The sequence below is a fragment of the Microtus ochrogaster genome, chromosome 16 (genome assembly GCF_000317375.1).
Source record: "Microtus ochrogaster isolate Prairie Vole_2 chromosome 16, MicOch1.0, whole genome shotgun sequence".
NCBI lineage: Eukaryota > Metazoa > Chordata > Mammalia > Rodentia > Cricetidae > Microtus > Microtus ochrogaster.
The window spans coordinates 4,175,035-4,193,526 of NC_022018.1; the positions used below are offsets into that span (position 1 = coordinate 4,175,035).

The window sequence follows — 18,492 nt, forward strand, 5'->3', positions numbered from 1 at the left end:
GGGTATTTAGCCTGTAGAAATTTGGGATGAAACTTGTATGATTTACCTGATTTAATCAGATGCAGAGAAAGGCATGTGTTTGATAACATCTGTAGTCAATGACTGAGAAACCCTGAGCTCCACTTTGGGTCACTATGGAGTCTAACTTGACCCACGGAGTATGATATGATAACAACTTGGGATGAGATTGAGTTGATCAGACCTGGCAGACCGAATTTTTTAGAAGTCCCTCTGTGTCTTGGGCCCAGGACATTTAGACATCATTTCTGAGTCTGGGTACCATTGTATCAATAGATCCCATCTGGCTTATACTGGTTCAGAAGTTCACATTTTCCCAGGAGGTATTCTTGTCCATGACTGATCCTTGTTTACAGAATCTTTTGTTTCCCTCACCGGCAGTCATTCCTTTCATGCCTGGGATTTGGTTCTAGTGCCTGGGCTTCATTTGAAAATCAGTCAGTCATAGCACAGGAAACACGAGGGTTTATGCCTAATGATCAACAAAAAGGTATTGTAACGCATGGTTTTCATTTTTTAATGTGCTATGAAGCTACTGAATGTTATATGCTTGCATATGTACAAACATACATACCTTTCATGAATAAAATTGAAAGCATAAAAACAAATATATGGCCCTTAAAAATTAGATAGCTCCGAATTTAATAAAACATGTTAACAAGATATTTAGGTACTAGTAGTGTAATCGGCTTTTATAGTGGGGAGGAATGAAAGAGGCTGTAAGAGCACGCCCTCTCATACCACTGATGACTGAGGGCACAGACCAGAAATGCCTTTGTTATTCTGAGGATTATGATGAATGTGTCCTGGAAAAACACAAAGGTCTTGTGGAAACATGGCATCTTTTATTTAATTAGGTAATCTTTACCTGCCTATAGATTATGTATAGATTGTAACCAATGTTGAGCAGAGCCTATTTCCCTGGTCCTATTAATGCATTTGAAAAACTAGCAAATACTCTGAGTGAATAAGTATATTATGGCTATATGATGAGAAACTGTCTTCAATGTAAAGTCAGTGCTGAAATTTATTAATCTGAATGAGGAGTCAACATTATTAGCTAGTTACTAAGAAATCCTCAATCAGAAGATTATCTTTCAAGTTCTTCTTATACATTAAACCTCTATTATACCTACTATGGATTGCGTACACTATTTCTGCCTTGCATTTAAACTAGCAGTGACTCATCTTCCTGTATTAACATAGCAGGCAAGATAGAAGACTCTCTTCCCCATCTACATATGAAGGGCTGTTTGCCTTGTTTGGTTGATTTCAATAGCATTTGCTTCCAATATTATGTTTTCCCTTTTAGATTATTTTATGGTGTTCTATAACTAAGCTGTGATAAAGATTAATATCTTGACCCTAAGAAAGATTATTCAAAAACAGGTTAGATATTAACTAAGACAGAGACTCTAGACAACACATCACCAATGTGTTCATATGCAAAATGGAATGTCAGTACATTACTATTATTTTTTATTTTATTGCTTTTTATTGATTTTTCTCTGCTGCCTTCTCTTCCTCTCCCCCCCCTTCAACCCTCCCCCAAAGTCCCCATGCTCCTAATTTACTCAGGAGATCTTATCTTTTTCTACTTCTCATGTAGATTAGATCTATGTAAGTCTCTCTTAGGGTCCTCATTGTTGTCTAGGTTCTTTGGGATTGTGATTTCTAGGCTGGTTTTCTTTGCTTTATGTTTAAAAGCCACCTATGAGTGAGTACATGTGATAATTATTTTTCTGTGTCTTGGTTACTTCATTCAAAATGATGTTTTCTAGCTCCATCCATTTTTTTTGCAAAGTTCAAGATGTCATTATTTTTTTCGCCTGTGTAGTACTCCATTGTGTAAATGTACCACATTTTCCTTATCTATTATATTACTAATTATAAGTTTTTGGGAGCAATGGCAAAACTTCTTAGTTTATAACCATGAGTGTAGATTTACTCTATCTTTTACACTTCAATAAAGTATTGTAAAGTTGTGAGGTTTTGTTTGTGTTTTTTTTTTTGACAAGTTCTTGTAGCCTAGGCTAGCTTGAAATTTACCATGTCGTTCACGTCACCTACAAACTTCCAATCCTCTTATCTTACCCTCCCAAGGGTTGGGATTGCAATGTGGACGACCTCACCCATACATAAAATTGATTTCAATTTTACTATAAAAGGATTATTGCCCATAGTATAATTTGTCTTCTGTACCTATGAAATTAGCATGTCTATTAATCATTTTATTTCCCAGTAAAATAAAATATCCAAATTACTCAGTGTATATTTTTGATGAGTTTCATGATAATTACATATTTCTAATCCAATTCACTTTTTTTAAAGTGGTCTTCAGTTACCAAGTTTCTTCATTCAAAAGGTATCCAACAATGGGCTTCAGTAAGAGAAAGGAGGAGGTAGAACATACAGAATGGGCTCCTAGACACGGGTTTTTAGGGCCCTCATTCGCTCCTATCTCAGACTGAACTCAGTACATGGCTCATTCCTCTACTTACTTTCCACCTCTACCTTAAACCTGATCTCTTTGTATGTGCTTCACTGTTTCTGAATCTCAAGAGGTCCTGAGCACCTTCCTCAATGAAGTGTTATGTTTACTATGCCTCTTACCAAAGAGGTCTGATGTGTAGACATTGGGTTGTGAAACTTCCATAACTTCAAAATAACCAGGCTTTGTCTCAACCTCATATCATTTAGAAGGGAAACAATTTACAGATTATTTTTGACATCATTTATTCTTCTCTTCTGCCCTTTCTCTGATGCTGCACAAACATAGATATAAGTCTAAAGAATCTGGGCAAAGATGAAACACATGAATTTCTCCCAGGTGAGAAAAAACCAGAGCAAAAATATATTTATGGATTTGTTGTTTATAAGCATAAATGGTTAGTATATGCCAGTGTCCATGCTTGCTCTTACAACACAGTCACAAAACATACACATACACAGGTGTACGCTTACACACACCCAAAACACACCCTATATAAATTGGAGTCACTATTCTGACACCATCTATGTCATGTGTTCCTGAGACCCTGCCAGGTTTGGAAATTGAGATAAAATATTTATCCATATTCAGTTCATTTCGTCTTACAATTGAAAGATACAAAGCAAAATCAGCCAAAGGAAAAAGACACAGGATAGTGTTTGGGAAAACCAGGGTTAGCAAGTGCTGCTTCTTTTCTATACCAACACATTGTGAAGATGTTTAAGATATTCTCTACCAAGGGAGGCCATTCATAATTCCCCCCTGAGTTAGTTGCTTTTCCACCTGAATGACAAAAACACAGAGAAAGACATAATAAAGAGAGAAGCATTTATGTTGACTCATGGCTTCAAAGGTTGCATAGTCTATGGCTGTATGGCTCCAATGTTTCTGACCCTTCAGGGATTCAAAAAAAGAAGAGAGTATAGTAGAGCAAAGCAGTTCACCTTATGCTGCCTAGAATCAGAAAGAGGAGAATAAAGATGAACCATCCCAAAGGCATAGAAGGAACTATAAAGATTATATAGAACACTATGAGGATGCTTTGGGATTATTTTGGTCTTTTCAGGTAAACTAGTCATTATGAGGTGTTTTGATGTTGTCTTATTGGAAATATAATGCAATACATTAGCTAATAATAACACTATCTCTACTACTTCAATCTATTCAACTATCTAAAGATGTACCAATATCCATTTGTTTATTGGATGTAACAGTTTAGAAAAATGTGTTTGTAAACCTTTCTCCCCTTACATCCAAATGGAAGTTTTTAAACAGAATTAATGTTTCCATGAACTGAGTAATTACAGTAGCAAGGAATGTTGGGGAATTCTCTTTTAAGGTTTTCCATGGGGATTTAAGTAGCATGTAGTAGACCAAGCACAGTCTGACGAGCACAGTGTTGAGAGGTCTGTCCCATGGTGCATGCTTTCAATGAAGCTGGGAAGGAAAATATTGTGTCCCATAGTTCTCTCTGCCTTGTCTCCAGATGACTTGTTTGGTTGTCAATTTAAAGAATAATTTAAGATATTTGTATGCATTTTGAAAGCCATGAAATTAAGATAAGTAATTTTAATATAGATCACCCAACTGTAACTTTTCCAATTTTTCTTCCTTCATTTCTATAAAACATCCATTTTGATTTATGGTATTTTCTATAAAATACATTCTGAAACAGGATCAGTATCTAAGCCCATGTCACACTTCCATCTTGAGTCATCTACTAGCTAAATAATGGACCTGGACCTAGAGTGATATACTCTATCTGCATGGTTGAGTATGCCTGCTTATTTATAATATTGTCAGAGAAAATAGGATTCAGTATAAAATGGCAACTCAATAGGTTTTTGCAAACCTAGACCCCATACTCACAATGTTTCCCAATTAGGAAACTTCTCAGGCCTTCCTGAGGGTCTGTTTACTTCTTGTAAATGCAATTAGAGTGAGCAAAGAATTGACCAGATTGTAGAAATGGAGCAAGCGTTTACCAGCACAATGCTGTGTGACTGTAGATCAATCACTGTGTTTGTATGATGGAGCCTCTGCATGCTGAAGCAAAGGGTGACATATCACATTGAACCCAACTAATACACACAATGAATAAAACAACTATTCTAAAGAATGAATAGCAGATTATTTTTAATCAGAAAATATTACCAAATAATGACAAAAAATGAAGCCAAGACTGTCAAGAGTCCTGACTTTGGAAGTCATGTGGTCATATAAGAATGTTTTTCCAGAGAACCTGTCTTCTCTTTCTATTGTCCTCAAATCCTACAAAGGAGTGAATCTGAGTACTAAACAAATGCTTAACATATTATTAAGTTTTTAGATTAAGTGAGAAATATGGACATTATATTTCCTAGGTCTGAAGCTCCTTTGAATTGATTTTTTAGAGTAAAATGACTGAAGGGAATGATGAAGGGGGTTTGAGAGGGACTGAGAAATAAAATCAGTAAAAGATCCTTTGGACTGATAGTCATTCTGCCTGCTTTGTTATGCCTGGATCCTGGGTCTCAGAACAAGACTAGTGGTCCTAAGACAGGTCATGAGAGAGTTGTTTTATGCTGATATTCCAGAAGAGAATCGGTAACCTTAATGTCAGAGAAGTGGACCCAACCTGTTTAACTAAGAAGCTGAGCTTAATGACAGGCAACTGTATTCCCAGACACCAGGGAAGCTGAGGAAGTGGAGTGGCAGAATCCCAGATCAGACTGTACATCTTGGCTAACCTTTGTCATGGAAAATAAAAATGAAAAGAAAGAAGGGTAAGAAGGAAAGGGATGAAGGGAAGGAGAAGGGAAGGAAGGTCCAGGACAGACTTGCACAGCTTACCACTGTCATAACTCACCAAGACCCACCACCCTACCTGGGAGACAGATTCACATCTCTGAGATTAACCTAAACTTTGTGCCAAAAGGTCTGTGGTTGTTAGGAAATTTTATTGCTTAGCTTTGTTGTAAGCTGCCTCGTATATCTACAGTAATGAGGCTGGATATACAATTGAGGCAAACAAATTGCTTCGTGTAATTTTGCCTAGTACCAAAGTTCTTAGAGCCAGACACATCCTTAAGAAAAGATGTTTGCCTTTCCAGATAAGCTATGTCCAATGTGACTTAAAATACAGGGTAACAAAAACCTAGAGAATTTTATAAATTACTGTGAACCCATAAACAGCAAACAAATAAGAAAACATTTCAGCCCTGGTATCTTACTTATTTCTGCCTGGGCCTATAACTCCTATGCCAAAGAGAATGTCTGTAGTGTGTTCCTTCACTCCCTCAGTCAATGAGGACTGAAGTATTGTCAAATGTTGGGCAGAGGCAGAGTGTTGCAAGCAGTTATTTTCCACAGTGTACTTGACAGCCCTAATTAGTTGTTCTTCTTCAACACTCAGTGCATGCAGAGTCACTGGGGGATGCTGTGCAGCCATTTACAAAGCATATGGCTCCCTTTTGTTGTGCAGATCACTGATAAGAGCACAGTCCTTCCTCTTTCTGGCTCCAATATTTCTTCTGGTAGAAATTTGGTGAATTTGGTACCCATGGTTTTTCATAGGGCTCAATGGACATGTTATTATTGTATGGAGTCTTAAGACTCCATCCATCAACACATCAGGCATCATTTAGTTAGTTAGTTAGTTTTTCTTTTTTCTTTTGTAAGTTTTCTCTTTTTAAAAACTTATTATTTATTATGTATGCAGTATCCTGCCTATATTCTTCCTGCAGACTAGAAGAAGGCACCAGGTCTCATTACAGATGGTTGTGAGCTACTGTGTAGTTGCTGGGAATTGAACTCAGGCCCTCTGGAAGAGCAGTCAGTGCTCTTAACCTCCGAGCCATCTTCCCAGCTTCCAACATATCAGACTTTAAAATATCTTTTAGGTCTTAGTGAAACTAAACTGCCTTATCTTGTTTGGAAGGATTACCACAAACTTTATGAGTTGAAACCAAAATATGCCTAGCCATTGTGGTTGCGGAAAAATGGTGGTGGTGGTGGCCCATAGGTTCTGAAGTTATGAGTTGCCGATTCTGCATTAATCTCAATAACAGCCTTCCACAAAACGTTCTTGTATTGAGAGGAACATCACATCCATGATTAGATCAGTGTTCTCTTGGCCCTTTGTGAACCCATATCAGCCCAGTTATAAAGGGTGCCGATTCCTATCTTTTGGTAATGCTTGAGCAGAAGGCTGTTCCTCTTGCTTGGAAACTGAATTTTCAACCCTTGCTTTATTCTATCCCCTACTGACCTACTGAAATGAAAGACTAGGAGTCATGATTAAATCTAATTTTCCCTCATGTCGTAACAGGAGGATCTGGGTCAGCAAGGCCAGTCCTTGCAGATGGCTTTAAAATACCTTTGTGATTTGATCTCCTTGCTGTCCCATCCATTTCTGTAAGTGCCTGTCAATGCCCTCCTTTACCACCCTGACAAGTTCCCAAGGTGAGGACAGTGTAAATGAACAAGCATGTTTGTGATGCCTCTGAGGGGGTTGCTTATCAAATGAGGCAAGCAATGATCCAAGTCTGGCTTCTAAACTACAAGATAGGTTAACACATTTACAGGAAAAAAACTCCACTATGTTTAACCCATTCAAGCACATCATTGCACCTTTGCAGCCTGGCATAGCTTATGGAAAATCAGCATAAGCTCACTCATTCATCATGCCATTTCTTTTCAAACAAGCTAAAGCTGTCTGTTTTTCATTCTTTAGGATTCTAACTTGCTTTCTCAGAACAGTTTTTTTCTGCGTGTGTGTGTGTGTGTGTGTTTATGTGTGTCCATGCAGAGGAAAGATATATGCATTTGTGTAGAGGAGTATGTTTGAGAGCCCCTTAGAGCTCACCACAGGAATCATTGGTTCATTTTATCGTATACCCTGAAGTCGCACAATACCCAGCATATCAGTTATGCTTATATCAATTGGAATCAAATAACTGGGCAAACAAACCAATAACAACAATAAAAAATAACAAAAAAAGGAAAATTAGCTCTTTTGAGTCCTGGTTCAGAGATTCCCCATGCAAGTTTCTCCCATGCCTTTGAATATAGCATCATGTCGATGGGGGCATGTGTGCTAAGAAGCTGTTCGTCCCATAATAGTCAGGAAGCAGAAAGCAAGAAAGGAACTGGGGATAAAGTGCAACCTTCAAAGACACACCCCAAGTCACCTCCTTCCTCTAGTAAGACTGCTCTAGTGCCGACTGTCTGTGGACCAAGCATCCTATATATGAATCTGGGGATACATTTCAGGTTTAAACTGTAACACTCAGATTTCCACACTGGGTCTAATATGGCAAGTACTTTGGTTTCATTATGATAAATTCATTTCTGATTCTAATGACCAACAGAAGTATATTTTTACTCTAATAGGTGTTATGTATATGAGTCACACCTAGAGGTAACATGCCTGTTTCTATTTCAGATTGGAAGTATGATGTTTCAAAGGCCTTTCCTCAAAGAGATGATGGGGTGGATGTGGACTCACAAGCATACAGCCACAGATGGAAAAGAAACTCGGACCCTTTTAAGGCAGTAGACACAAACAGAGCCAGCATGGGCCAAGACTCGCCAGAGCCCAGAGGCTTCACTGACCTGCTACTGGATGATGGCCAGGACAACAACACCCAGATCGAGGTAAGTAAATGTTCTGGATAATCAATTTTAATTAATTGCTCATTATTTCCTTGTAAGACACCTAAACTCAGCCAGGCGGTGGTGGTTCCCGCCTTTAAACCCAGCACTTGGGAGGCAGAGGCAGGCGGATCTCTGTGAGTTCGAGGCCATCCTAGTCTTCAGGAACTAGTTCCAGGACAGGCTCCAATGCAACTCAAGGAATCCATGTCTCAAAACAAACAAACAAACACACAAAAAAGATGCCTAAACTCTACTGTACATATCCTGTCTCATCTTCTTACTATATACCTTTTTTCCTAAAAAGTTTTTAAAGAAATTTTAAAGAAATGTTTAATTGGCTGATAAATATACTGGCTAAGTCATCAGTCTATTTATTCATGAGATAGACAAACATGGGCTGGAAGCAGCAGTGACAGCAATAGAAGAATACAGCCCTGTCTCTAAGGAATCCACTGTCTGGAAAGTCAAGCCACCGTGACCAGATCATGTCTATACTGAGTGACATCTGTGAAAAAGAACACTTCGGTGGGGCTTGCAGTAGGGTATGCTGAATTCTTCTGGGATAACAAATCAGAATGCTAACAAAGAGGCTTTGCCCAGGAATGGCTCTTTAGACAAGGTTTTGGTAAATTAAGAAGTCACTTGATTTATAAGCTATCAGTGAGAAGTGAGACAAGTATTTCTGCTAGAAGGAACCACGTCTACAGGGGATGAGTGTTGGAACTGCACAGCAAAGTAGATTCTTGAGGGGTTAACTCTTCATCTTTGCCTATGACTAGAGAGTTTCACGGGCTATAGGACTTTCATTGCCAAAAATGGCACATTTTTTGAAAAACTGAGATGAGTACTCAGTGAGTGGAGGCTGATGGTGGAGAGACCATTGGACTAATTACAAAGAGCATCTTAAATGAATAGTTGAATAATTTGCATTTCCATGGTTGATGCTTTATTGAAGGCAGGGGCAAAAAAAGTAAAGAAACTCTCAGCTCTATATCTGTTTCTGACCATGCATGCTAGTTTGGCTGAGGTCAAGGCAAGGTTTTTCCTTCTTGGACTGGTTGTTCTAGGGGTTGGGATGAGAATTTGGCTGGAATATGTGATCCAGTTATTGTCTGCTTACATATCCTTTTTCAATTTTATATTTTAGGTGCTATTTTCTCCAAGATGTTAGGGTTATAATTTCTGAACTGAGCAGTGTCCTTTGCTATTCCTAGTATACTCATTACTTAGGAGATATCTCGGTTTCATGAAGCAGATGCTACACAATTTAGCAAGTAGACTGAGGAATCATTTTGTTGCCGCGAAGTCAGAGAAACTCTTTAAAACACGGATTGTCAGAGGTATCTGTGAGAGGCTCAAACATGGCCGAGTGGTTTCTCTGTGGCCATAGCAGGGATCTTTTCCCCTGGCCGCCCTCACAGACCTTCTAACACCAGGCAGTAGTATATCCACACAGCAATAAATAAAGCTAAGAAGGCCTGGGAATCGGATAGGTGCAGTTTTAGGACCAAAAGTGACTAAGAAATCAATTGTGGGTAGGCAAATGTCTGAAACTTCAACATATGGAAAGATCACTTTGGTATCGGGATCAATGCCCATTCTGATTTCTCTGTAGTAGGCTGGACCTAATCATCTGCATTTCAAACAAGTTCATAAGTGGTTCAGCTAAGGTCAGGACACAGGCCTTCAAGTTGCAAAATAAAGCTAGCTGTTAGTGTTAAAGATATAAAGATACAGTGCTGTAATGAGTTCTTCTGGGGATAATGGTAAAATCCTGAGATAATGGTAAAAGTGGCAGAGGCAGCCAGCAGCAGTTATATCCCCCATGTGAGCTCAGATTCCATGACTGAGCAAAAACACAGTGCATAGTGGTCAGGAAGTATGTGATATGTTCATGTAGGAGTGGAAATCAACAGGCCTTCTGCCATAGCACACTCCCAGATGTGTCTTCATCTTATCACAAACTGTCCTTGTCATTATGTAAATATTACCATCTTAGTTAAGGTTTCTGCTCCTATGATAAAGCACCACGACACAGAATAAATTGAGGGAGAAATGCTCAATTTTACCCTGCACTTCCAGATCAAAATCTGTCACTGAGGGAAGTCAGTGCAGGGAGGCATGGAGGGAAGGACCCTGTAAGTAGGAACTGCAGCCTACTGACCAGGCTTATTTCCTAGGGCCTGCTCAACCAGTTCTCCTGTACAACCTAGGGCCAATTAAGCACTTGCTCAAGGTTGACACTGTTGGGCCCTCCCACATCAATCATTAATCAAGAAAATTCCCGATAGACTTGTGTACAGGTAAATCTGGTGGTAGCATTTTCTCAGTAAAGGGTTCTTATTCCCAAATGATTCTAGCTTCTGTCAAATTAACCAAAGATTAACGAGCACTGTTACTTATTAGTAATTTATGCACATGGTTATTGTTTGGACTGTTATATATTTTACTTTCTACAACTAGATAATTTCTTTGATATAAAAGGAGTTACTTGCAAAAGCTTAAGCTGAAAATTGAGATGATTTCTTTGATGGTGATTTTTATGGGGAAAAAAGGTCTATTTTTGTCATTTTAAAATTTTTATCTTTTTTTTAAATAGGCATACAAAGTAATAAATTTTGTTTCAGTATTTGCACACATAGTGTTTAAAAACTCTGTAAACAAAGACTGCTTGTTCATTTCCAAGTCCCTCAGACCCAAATAATCACACAGAAACTATATTAATTATAACTCTATTTGATCAATGACTCAGGCATTTTTTGAATAAAGTATTTTGTTAATTCTTAGAGAATTTTTAAAAATATATTATCTTATTTATTTATTCATTCATTCATTTATTATGTACATAGTGTTCTACCTGCACATATGCCTGCAGAACAGAAGGGTAGAGAAGATACCATTATAGATTGTTGTGAACCACCATGTGATTGCTGGGAACTGAACCCAGGACCTCTGGAAGACTATCCAGTACTCCCAACCCTTGCACCATCTCTCCAGCCTCAACTCAGGCATATATCTAGCTAGCATTTACATTTTGAATTAACTCATTCCTATTAATCACCACAAGGCTGTGGCCTACACGTATGGATCTGACTGGCGTCTTGCTCTTTCGGCAACTGTATGGTATCTCCCTTAATCTGCCTACTTTCTCTCTATATCTCTTTCAGCCTCTTTATATTTTGCCCTGCTATAGGCCAGAACAGCTTCTTTATTAATGGTAATAAAACATATTCATCGCATACAGCTTCTTTATTAATGGTAATAAAACATATTCATCGCATACAGAGGAGAATCCCACATCAAAACTCCTCTCTCCCCGCTCCTGTCATTCTAGCTCAGACCTTTCTCTCCTCTAACTTCCATGTTACATTGTTCTATTTCCTTTCCTCACCTTACTTCAAACCTCTATTTTGTCTCTCATGTTTTTCTTTGTGGGTCAATAACGTATACCTGCAATAACAGTGACACCTATACACTTTCATCTTTTTTCTCTCTCATGTTTTTCTTTATGGGTTCATAACCTATACCTGCAATATAGACACCTATACACATTCGTTTATCTTTATGAGTCTGCATTATCTCATGTAATAATTTAGAGATCAATCCAGTTTTTGAAAATGTCCTACTTTAATCTTTAATTCGATTATGTACCGTTTTGATGTAGTAAGAATCTGCATTATTTGCAATATTAAGCGTATATCAACTTACACTCAGCTAATCAAAAATCCTACTCTTTTTCTACCTTTTAAGTCTAAATACACTTTATTTTAGTAGCCTGATTATAAGAAGAATGAATGCAAATATGAGGTAATTTTTAAACATGTAATCCTACTCGGCAGCAGCATTATGAAAAGAGCTGGGTCTGAGGGTACACATCTGCAAGCCCAGCAGCTTGGAAGCTGGCAGGGGGATTGTGAGTTCAATGGCCAGCCTACAATGCATAGTTTCTCTGAAGAAATGATAAAATAGAGCATCAGAATGTATAGGTTTTAACTACTCAGTCTTCCAGCCATTTTAATGTTGATAGAAATCAAACAGGAAAATATTTCTATTCAATAATAGATATGTGGTTATTTATTGTTTTTATAAAGAAAAGAATCAGTTGATATCAAATGTTTCTGCTCTAGTTTTTTTGAGTGGAAAAGGTTGGTGAAGATTATGTTTACTGTAGCATTTTAAAGAGACTGACTCATGTAGACATTTTAACACAAACGGCCAGAATCAGAAACCTGAGATTAGGGTCTACTGGTTAATAGTGATCTGATAGTAACCTGGACTAGAAATGAAATTCCCAATTGGTATCATCACTTAGGATGGTAAAATAACTTGATAGAATTGTCATGAATGATAAGAGATTGGCATGGGAGCCCTCAGTGCGATATTCTTATGACTAATCTCAGAATGCTACCGGAGAAGCTGAGATTAAATATATTTTTCTCTGTTCTTGCAGAATGCAAGAATTTCCTCTACACTGAAATATAATTCTAGTTTTAAAAACTAATGATAGGAATAGCATTTATAATAACTTTACAACTTATATGTATTGGTCCAAAGACTACTTCCATGGTATTACAAGAAGCAAACTCAATTATTAGCAGTGAAGCACCATGTGGATAATTCAGTTATAACCCATTCAACACTTTGAAGGACATTTATGGATATTTTTCCATTTTTGTTGCAATAAGGAGCTGACATGTCAAGCTAAGAATAATCCATAATTGAGCGAGATATATTATATCCTATTTTGATCCTCATTATCAGTTTAGAGGGTGAGCAATAATTGAAGATATCATCTCTGACTGACTTACTATTTTCAGTATATTTATTCTTTGCAAAGTAAAAGCTGTCATCAATATTCTAAAAAGAAAATAAATAGAATCCAATCAGAAGTTTACATATTTCTTCCCATCACCAAAGCAGCAGAAACTGAATCAAATCTTATTGCCCCTTAATGTATGATCTCTGGAAATATGCAGTAGAAGAAATGAGACTAATTTCCACCCCAAAATAGACAAGCAAAATTCAGCCTGGAACAAGTAGCTAACCCAGGAAAGAATAACAACTCTAAAGGTTAACCTTCAATGTCAAGTCAGGCACAGCAGGTTGGACAAAGTTTTCACTGCAGCAGATTCATTTAATTATATGACTAAAGATCTAGCTTTGAAACTCAGATGAGATGGCAATTGACAGCCTTTATTGGCACTGAGTGATTTTTTTTAAGAACTCATTGAAAAATAAAAGATACGATACCATTGTCCGGTAATGAGTGGGGTGCTATAACAATAACCTGGTGTCTACCAAACACTGTAAATGAGTTGGAAGCTCAATTATAGTGGTTCCCACCTTCTTAATGCTGTGACCCTTTAATACCATTCCTCATGTTATAGTGACTTCCAACTATAAAATTATTTTCATTGCTGCTTTCTAACTGTAATTTGTTTCTATTATGAAATAAAATATAAATATCTGTGTTTTCTGATGGTCTTCTGTAACCCCTGTGAAAGGGTTGTTTGCCCCCAAAGAGGTTGTGACACACAGGCTAAGAACTGCTGCTCTATTGAGTCTGCCCACATATGGGCCATTAAAAACATAGGAGGAGGGAGCAGGGGAGATAGTTTAGCTGTTAGGAAAACTTGCTGCTCTTCCATAGGATTGAGATTTGGTTCCCAGAATCTACATGACAGCAAACAAACCATCTGTAACTCCATTTCTAGGAGACCTAGTGCCTTCTTCTGGGCTCCATGTACACTGCACACATGGTACACATATACAAACTCAGGCAAACATTAATATACATACACAATTTACACACTCACTCACATACATAGTGGCACTAAGAGTGACGCCACATAGCTTTAATCCAAGCATTCAGGAGACTTAGTCAGGCAAATCTTTTGTATTCCAGGCCAACTAGAGCTACATGGTGATAGTGTCTTAAAAGTAAATAAATAAATACATAACATAGAAAGACATAGATTTATTATATATGTGTAATTTATTAATCTCTAATTATAAATTTATATTAGTTAATTTTTTATTTTTACCTGTTAAGAAATTATATAGAATATATTTTCCTAAGTATTTAGTGGGCTCTCCATCATCTGTCCTTTCCAAAGTACAGATAACTGGCTACTGTCTGGTTTCTACAAAGGCAATAGGAATATATCTAGTAATAGTCATTGTTTTGAATATTTCATGCAATAACTTGTTCATGTGTCACTTTGGGCTAGGTAAGAAAGGGATCACATATCCCAAAGTTCAAGATGGGTCCGTAACATTCAGAATGAAAATGTTCTACTAGTTCTCTTTTTGTATTTCCCTTAAACTTTGCTGCCCATGCCCTAAGGATGCGTGGGGTCTGAACCTATCCAAACACTAGAATAATTAAACGTCCCTGCCTTTGGGGACCCTGGATTATTTTTATTCCATATGGTACTTCATGCCTGAGCTGCTAAATTGAAGAAATACTTTGGAATCCATTGTCCTGAACTGAATGAATGGGGGATTAAACATGGCTGAAGGAATTTCTTTTTTGCGAAGTTCTTCCTAACCCTCGGCAATCTGTATTCATGGAATCACAAACTTAAGGAGCCAAGTGTCAAGAATATTCATCTTTTAGATGATTTTTCTCCATTTTGCGTACTACCTATCACCCTTCTGTATTATTTTGGATTCACACTAAAGAGTTTTATGCAGTCAAAAGAACTTGAAAACCTTACAATGTAAGTTAATTTTTAAATTTAAGTTTAAAAATTTCACTTAGTTATATCTTTTCAGAAAACTTTCAGGTATTTTCAAATTTAAGATGACTATATTTTATACAGTGATTTTTCCACCTAAAAATAATGGATCTCAGTTTTGGATTTTAATGAGTTACAATATAGAAAATTTTATAAATTTCAGAGATTAATATAATGACTATGTTTTCATATTTTTATTGAATAAATTTAAGTTATAATCTCTTTATTCTTAGACTAAAGTGTTTCATATAGCATTTATTATTTAAGTTTAAATATTTGCTGTTGTTATTTAAAAATGATTTAAAGCTTCATCTGCTGAAAATATTTATAAAGAACATTTGCAAGCCTTCCTGAGAAATGAAAACAGTTCATTTGTCTCTTGAAAATAATGATGCTGGTTAAAAGACAGACCCAGAATTATTTCTGTCCTTCTTAAATGTCATTTTAATAAAGAAAGATTTGTCATCATTCTGTGTCTGACAACTAATCAGATGCCCTTTTGTTATTTTTAAACTGAACTTATTTTTTTTTATCAATATAGAAGCAGATAATGTATGAATCGGAAAACTATAAGTAAACATTTAGAACTAACTTATGGAATAAATTTTAAAAATATAGCAGGTCAAAATAAGTACAAAATAAGTGACAAGGATTAGATAGAAACCTTCTCCAAGTAAGAAATCCTTTTTATCAGATCCTTGCACAGTCACTGGCTCTTAAAAGCTCTTTGAAATGTACTATTTTCCATCGCAAGCCTAAGGCAAAAGAATTCTGCATTGAAAAGCTGCCCTTCTGGCCCTGACAGTTGCCTTCAAAGAAATTTGTGTTGGAAAGCTTCACAGAGCACTAATTGTTTACTAAGGACTCTCTGAGAATTTAACTAGAGATTAAAATTAGTTGGCTACAATGGACAAAACATTTTGCCTCATTTAGTGCTGTTGGAATTACTGGAGCCAGTTTACCATGTGCTGGGTAGGTGCTGTTCCTCTTTGTTGCTCAGCAGTTGTCATTTTACAAGTTCTTAGTGCTTAGAGATGGCATGGTGTGTACCTTACATGTGCAAGACTTTATGTACAATCTCTATTTCAGGAGAGAGGGGTGGGGAGCAGGAGACAGGAAAGTGGCATGAAATAAATTTAGAAAAAGTTAACATATATTTTTTATTTGCTTTACAAAAAATATATGGTATATTTGTACACAAAACTATCTTTATAAAAACCCTGAGAATATGTCATCTCCTGTCTTTAGCAATCAGCCTTGGCTTCGTCTCTGCTTTACTCCTTTTGTCCGTAAGTGACTGCTTTTACTCCCATTTTGCTTTCTAATTGTTTGACTCCTGGGAAGCCACAGACTGAAATAGTCCAATGCTCAAAGAAAGAGGAAGTGTGCACAATAATGGAAGACTGGGAGAAAGCAGAGGAGCACTTCACTGAATCTCCATGTCGGTGGGGACTGGAAACTAGGCGCCACCACAGTGACTCTTAAGCTACCTGACCTGGGTGCTAACTGAGCTTCCCTGGTTACTAGCTAGTGCTTGTAGATGGGCAGGAGGATGCTTGAAGATCTGAGTAGAAGGGAAAGTGCAAGTCTCCTGAAAACGCTGGGCCCTGCTAGGACTGTGTAGCTACTTAGTTAAAGACTAATCCACGCCTCCCAGATTTCCCGAAGAGAGTGAAGGATTTCTTACTCTCCTTTTAGGGAGCCAAGAAATACCTGTCTACTAAATCCTTGCAGAGAGATCAATCAGGAATTTCTGTTTCCATTTTTTTAATGGAGTATGTACTTACATAATTCTGAGATTGAAAAAATCACCTTCTTTTTTTAAAATTAAGTGAAAATTTTCATTGCAGGTATGATAGGGAGAACAACCAGATGCCTCTGAAAGAACAAAGCAGAGAAAGAAGTCGACCCAACATGTCCAGTAGACTGGGCATGTCCAGGGATATCTGAGAAAGAGGCAGAAGAAGCAGGGGATAGAGAATAGGGAAGGATAGCAAAAATAGCAGAAGGCAGAGTCAACCAGATTCTATTTTTATATAATATATTTTTTGAGAATTTCATACAATACATTTTAATTACATTCTTTCCCCACTCCCAGCCCCTCTGTATTCACCCAACCTCATAGTCTTTCTTTCTTTTATCTTTTTAAAAACAACTGTGCTTGGGTTCTGAGTCTTAGTCAAAGGCTGAGCCATCTCTCTAGTTTTCTTTAAAAATGTGACCTCTGGTGGTTGGACCACTCTCCAGGGCAGGGCCATCACAGGTTTAGGAGACACACAGGAAGTGTGGGAGGAGGAGGAAGTGGAAAGGAAGCTAGAGGTGTAACTGGGACTGAGATAAGTTGGGGTTAACATGGTAAAATATATATTCTATAAAATTCTAAGAAAATAAATAAAACTATTATGTTAAAAATAGATATGTATAATCAGTTTTGGATTGATTTTTTTTTCTTGTCACACAGATTTCTTAGCAACAGAATTCCACATACTATATAAGACCTGCAAGTCTAAAATGATTGACATATTCCAAATGTGCTTATCTTGACTGAAATTCTTCTTCCTGAGCTATTCAGTTGTGTACATATGTGTATAAATGTTTTTGAACATTGATAAAACAGTCAAACTTTTAATAATGCAAAACCCAGTGTATGGATATTTTTACTAAACTAGGCTGATTTCACTAGAGGAACAAGAGGTGGAAATAATTTATGAAACTGACTTACATGATAGAACTAGGCAATCTGACAGTGATTGTTGCCATACTTAAAAGTCAGGGAACAAGCTAGCTGCTCAATCCAGGAAGCAGGACACACAATGATGTGGGATTCCCCTCTGTATGCTGAGAATATTAGTGATTAATAAAGGAACTGCTTTAGGCCTATAACAGGGGAACAGAGCTAGGCGGGGAAAAATAAACTGAATGCTGGGAAATTGGCCTTCCTTGAAACAAATTGGCACCAACATGGTGTACTAAGTTCATGTAAAACCTGAGAAAGCTTAAAAAGGAATCCTAGACATAAAAGAACAGAGTTAAACATGGTTTGGTAGTGTTTTTTTGTTTTTTGTTTTTTGTTTTTGGCATGGGCTCTGTTTGCTAGAAGCAGAGACATGCCTCCTTTAAGAGAGCTTTTCATGATTCAGCAGTAGCAGGCAAAAAGCCATGCTGTTTTGAAATGTCAGCTTTCTGGGGTGCTACCAGTGTGACCTCCGGCTCTTTCAGGAGACTGAGAATTTAAATGGGGTCTATGAGATAGTATTGTGTTTGTGCAGTTCATTTAAAAATGTAATATATAATTAAGAAATTTAGGTTAATGGAGAGTCATCTGTAATAATCAAGCTTCTACTCATGTTAGTTAGATTTTTCTAGATGTACAGAGATATATTTCAGGTGGATAGGCATTCTTCAAACCTTTCAAAGACTTCCGAATATGGCATTTAAAATGTTTTAAGACAATGAACTTAAGGTTTACTTAGGTAATATTATTTCCTTCTGGAGTCTTTGAAGGAGTTGAAGAATTTATAGTTATAGGTTTTTTTAGTTATGATAACCTGTTTTGTACATGTAATTTTACTAAGTTAAAGTTAATAACCTTTTTATTTAAATATA

The 18,492-nt window shown here is 37.1% G+C and overlaps 1 protein-coding gene across 1 annotated transcript in view; it reads left to right on the top strand.

Annotated features, from left to right (window-relative positions):
* Plxdc2 (plexin domain containing 2) overlaps nt 1–18,492 on the top strand; it is a 384,159-nt gene that overhangs the window by 147,570 nt on the left and 218,097 nt on the right. The window contains exon 2 of the mRNA XM_026783054.1: nt 7,935–8,146. Coding sequence (XP_026638855.1) covers nt 7,935–8,146 — 212 coding nt within the window. The remainder of the gene's footprint in view (nt 1–7,934; nt 8,147–18,492) is intronic.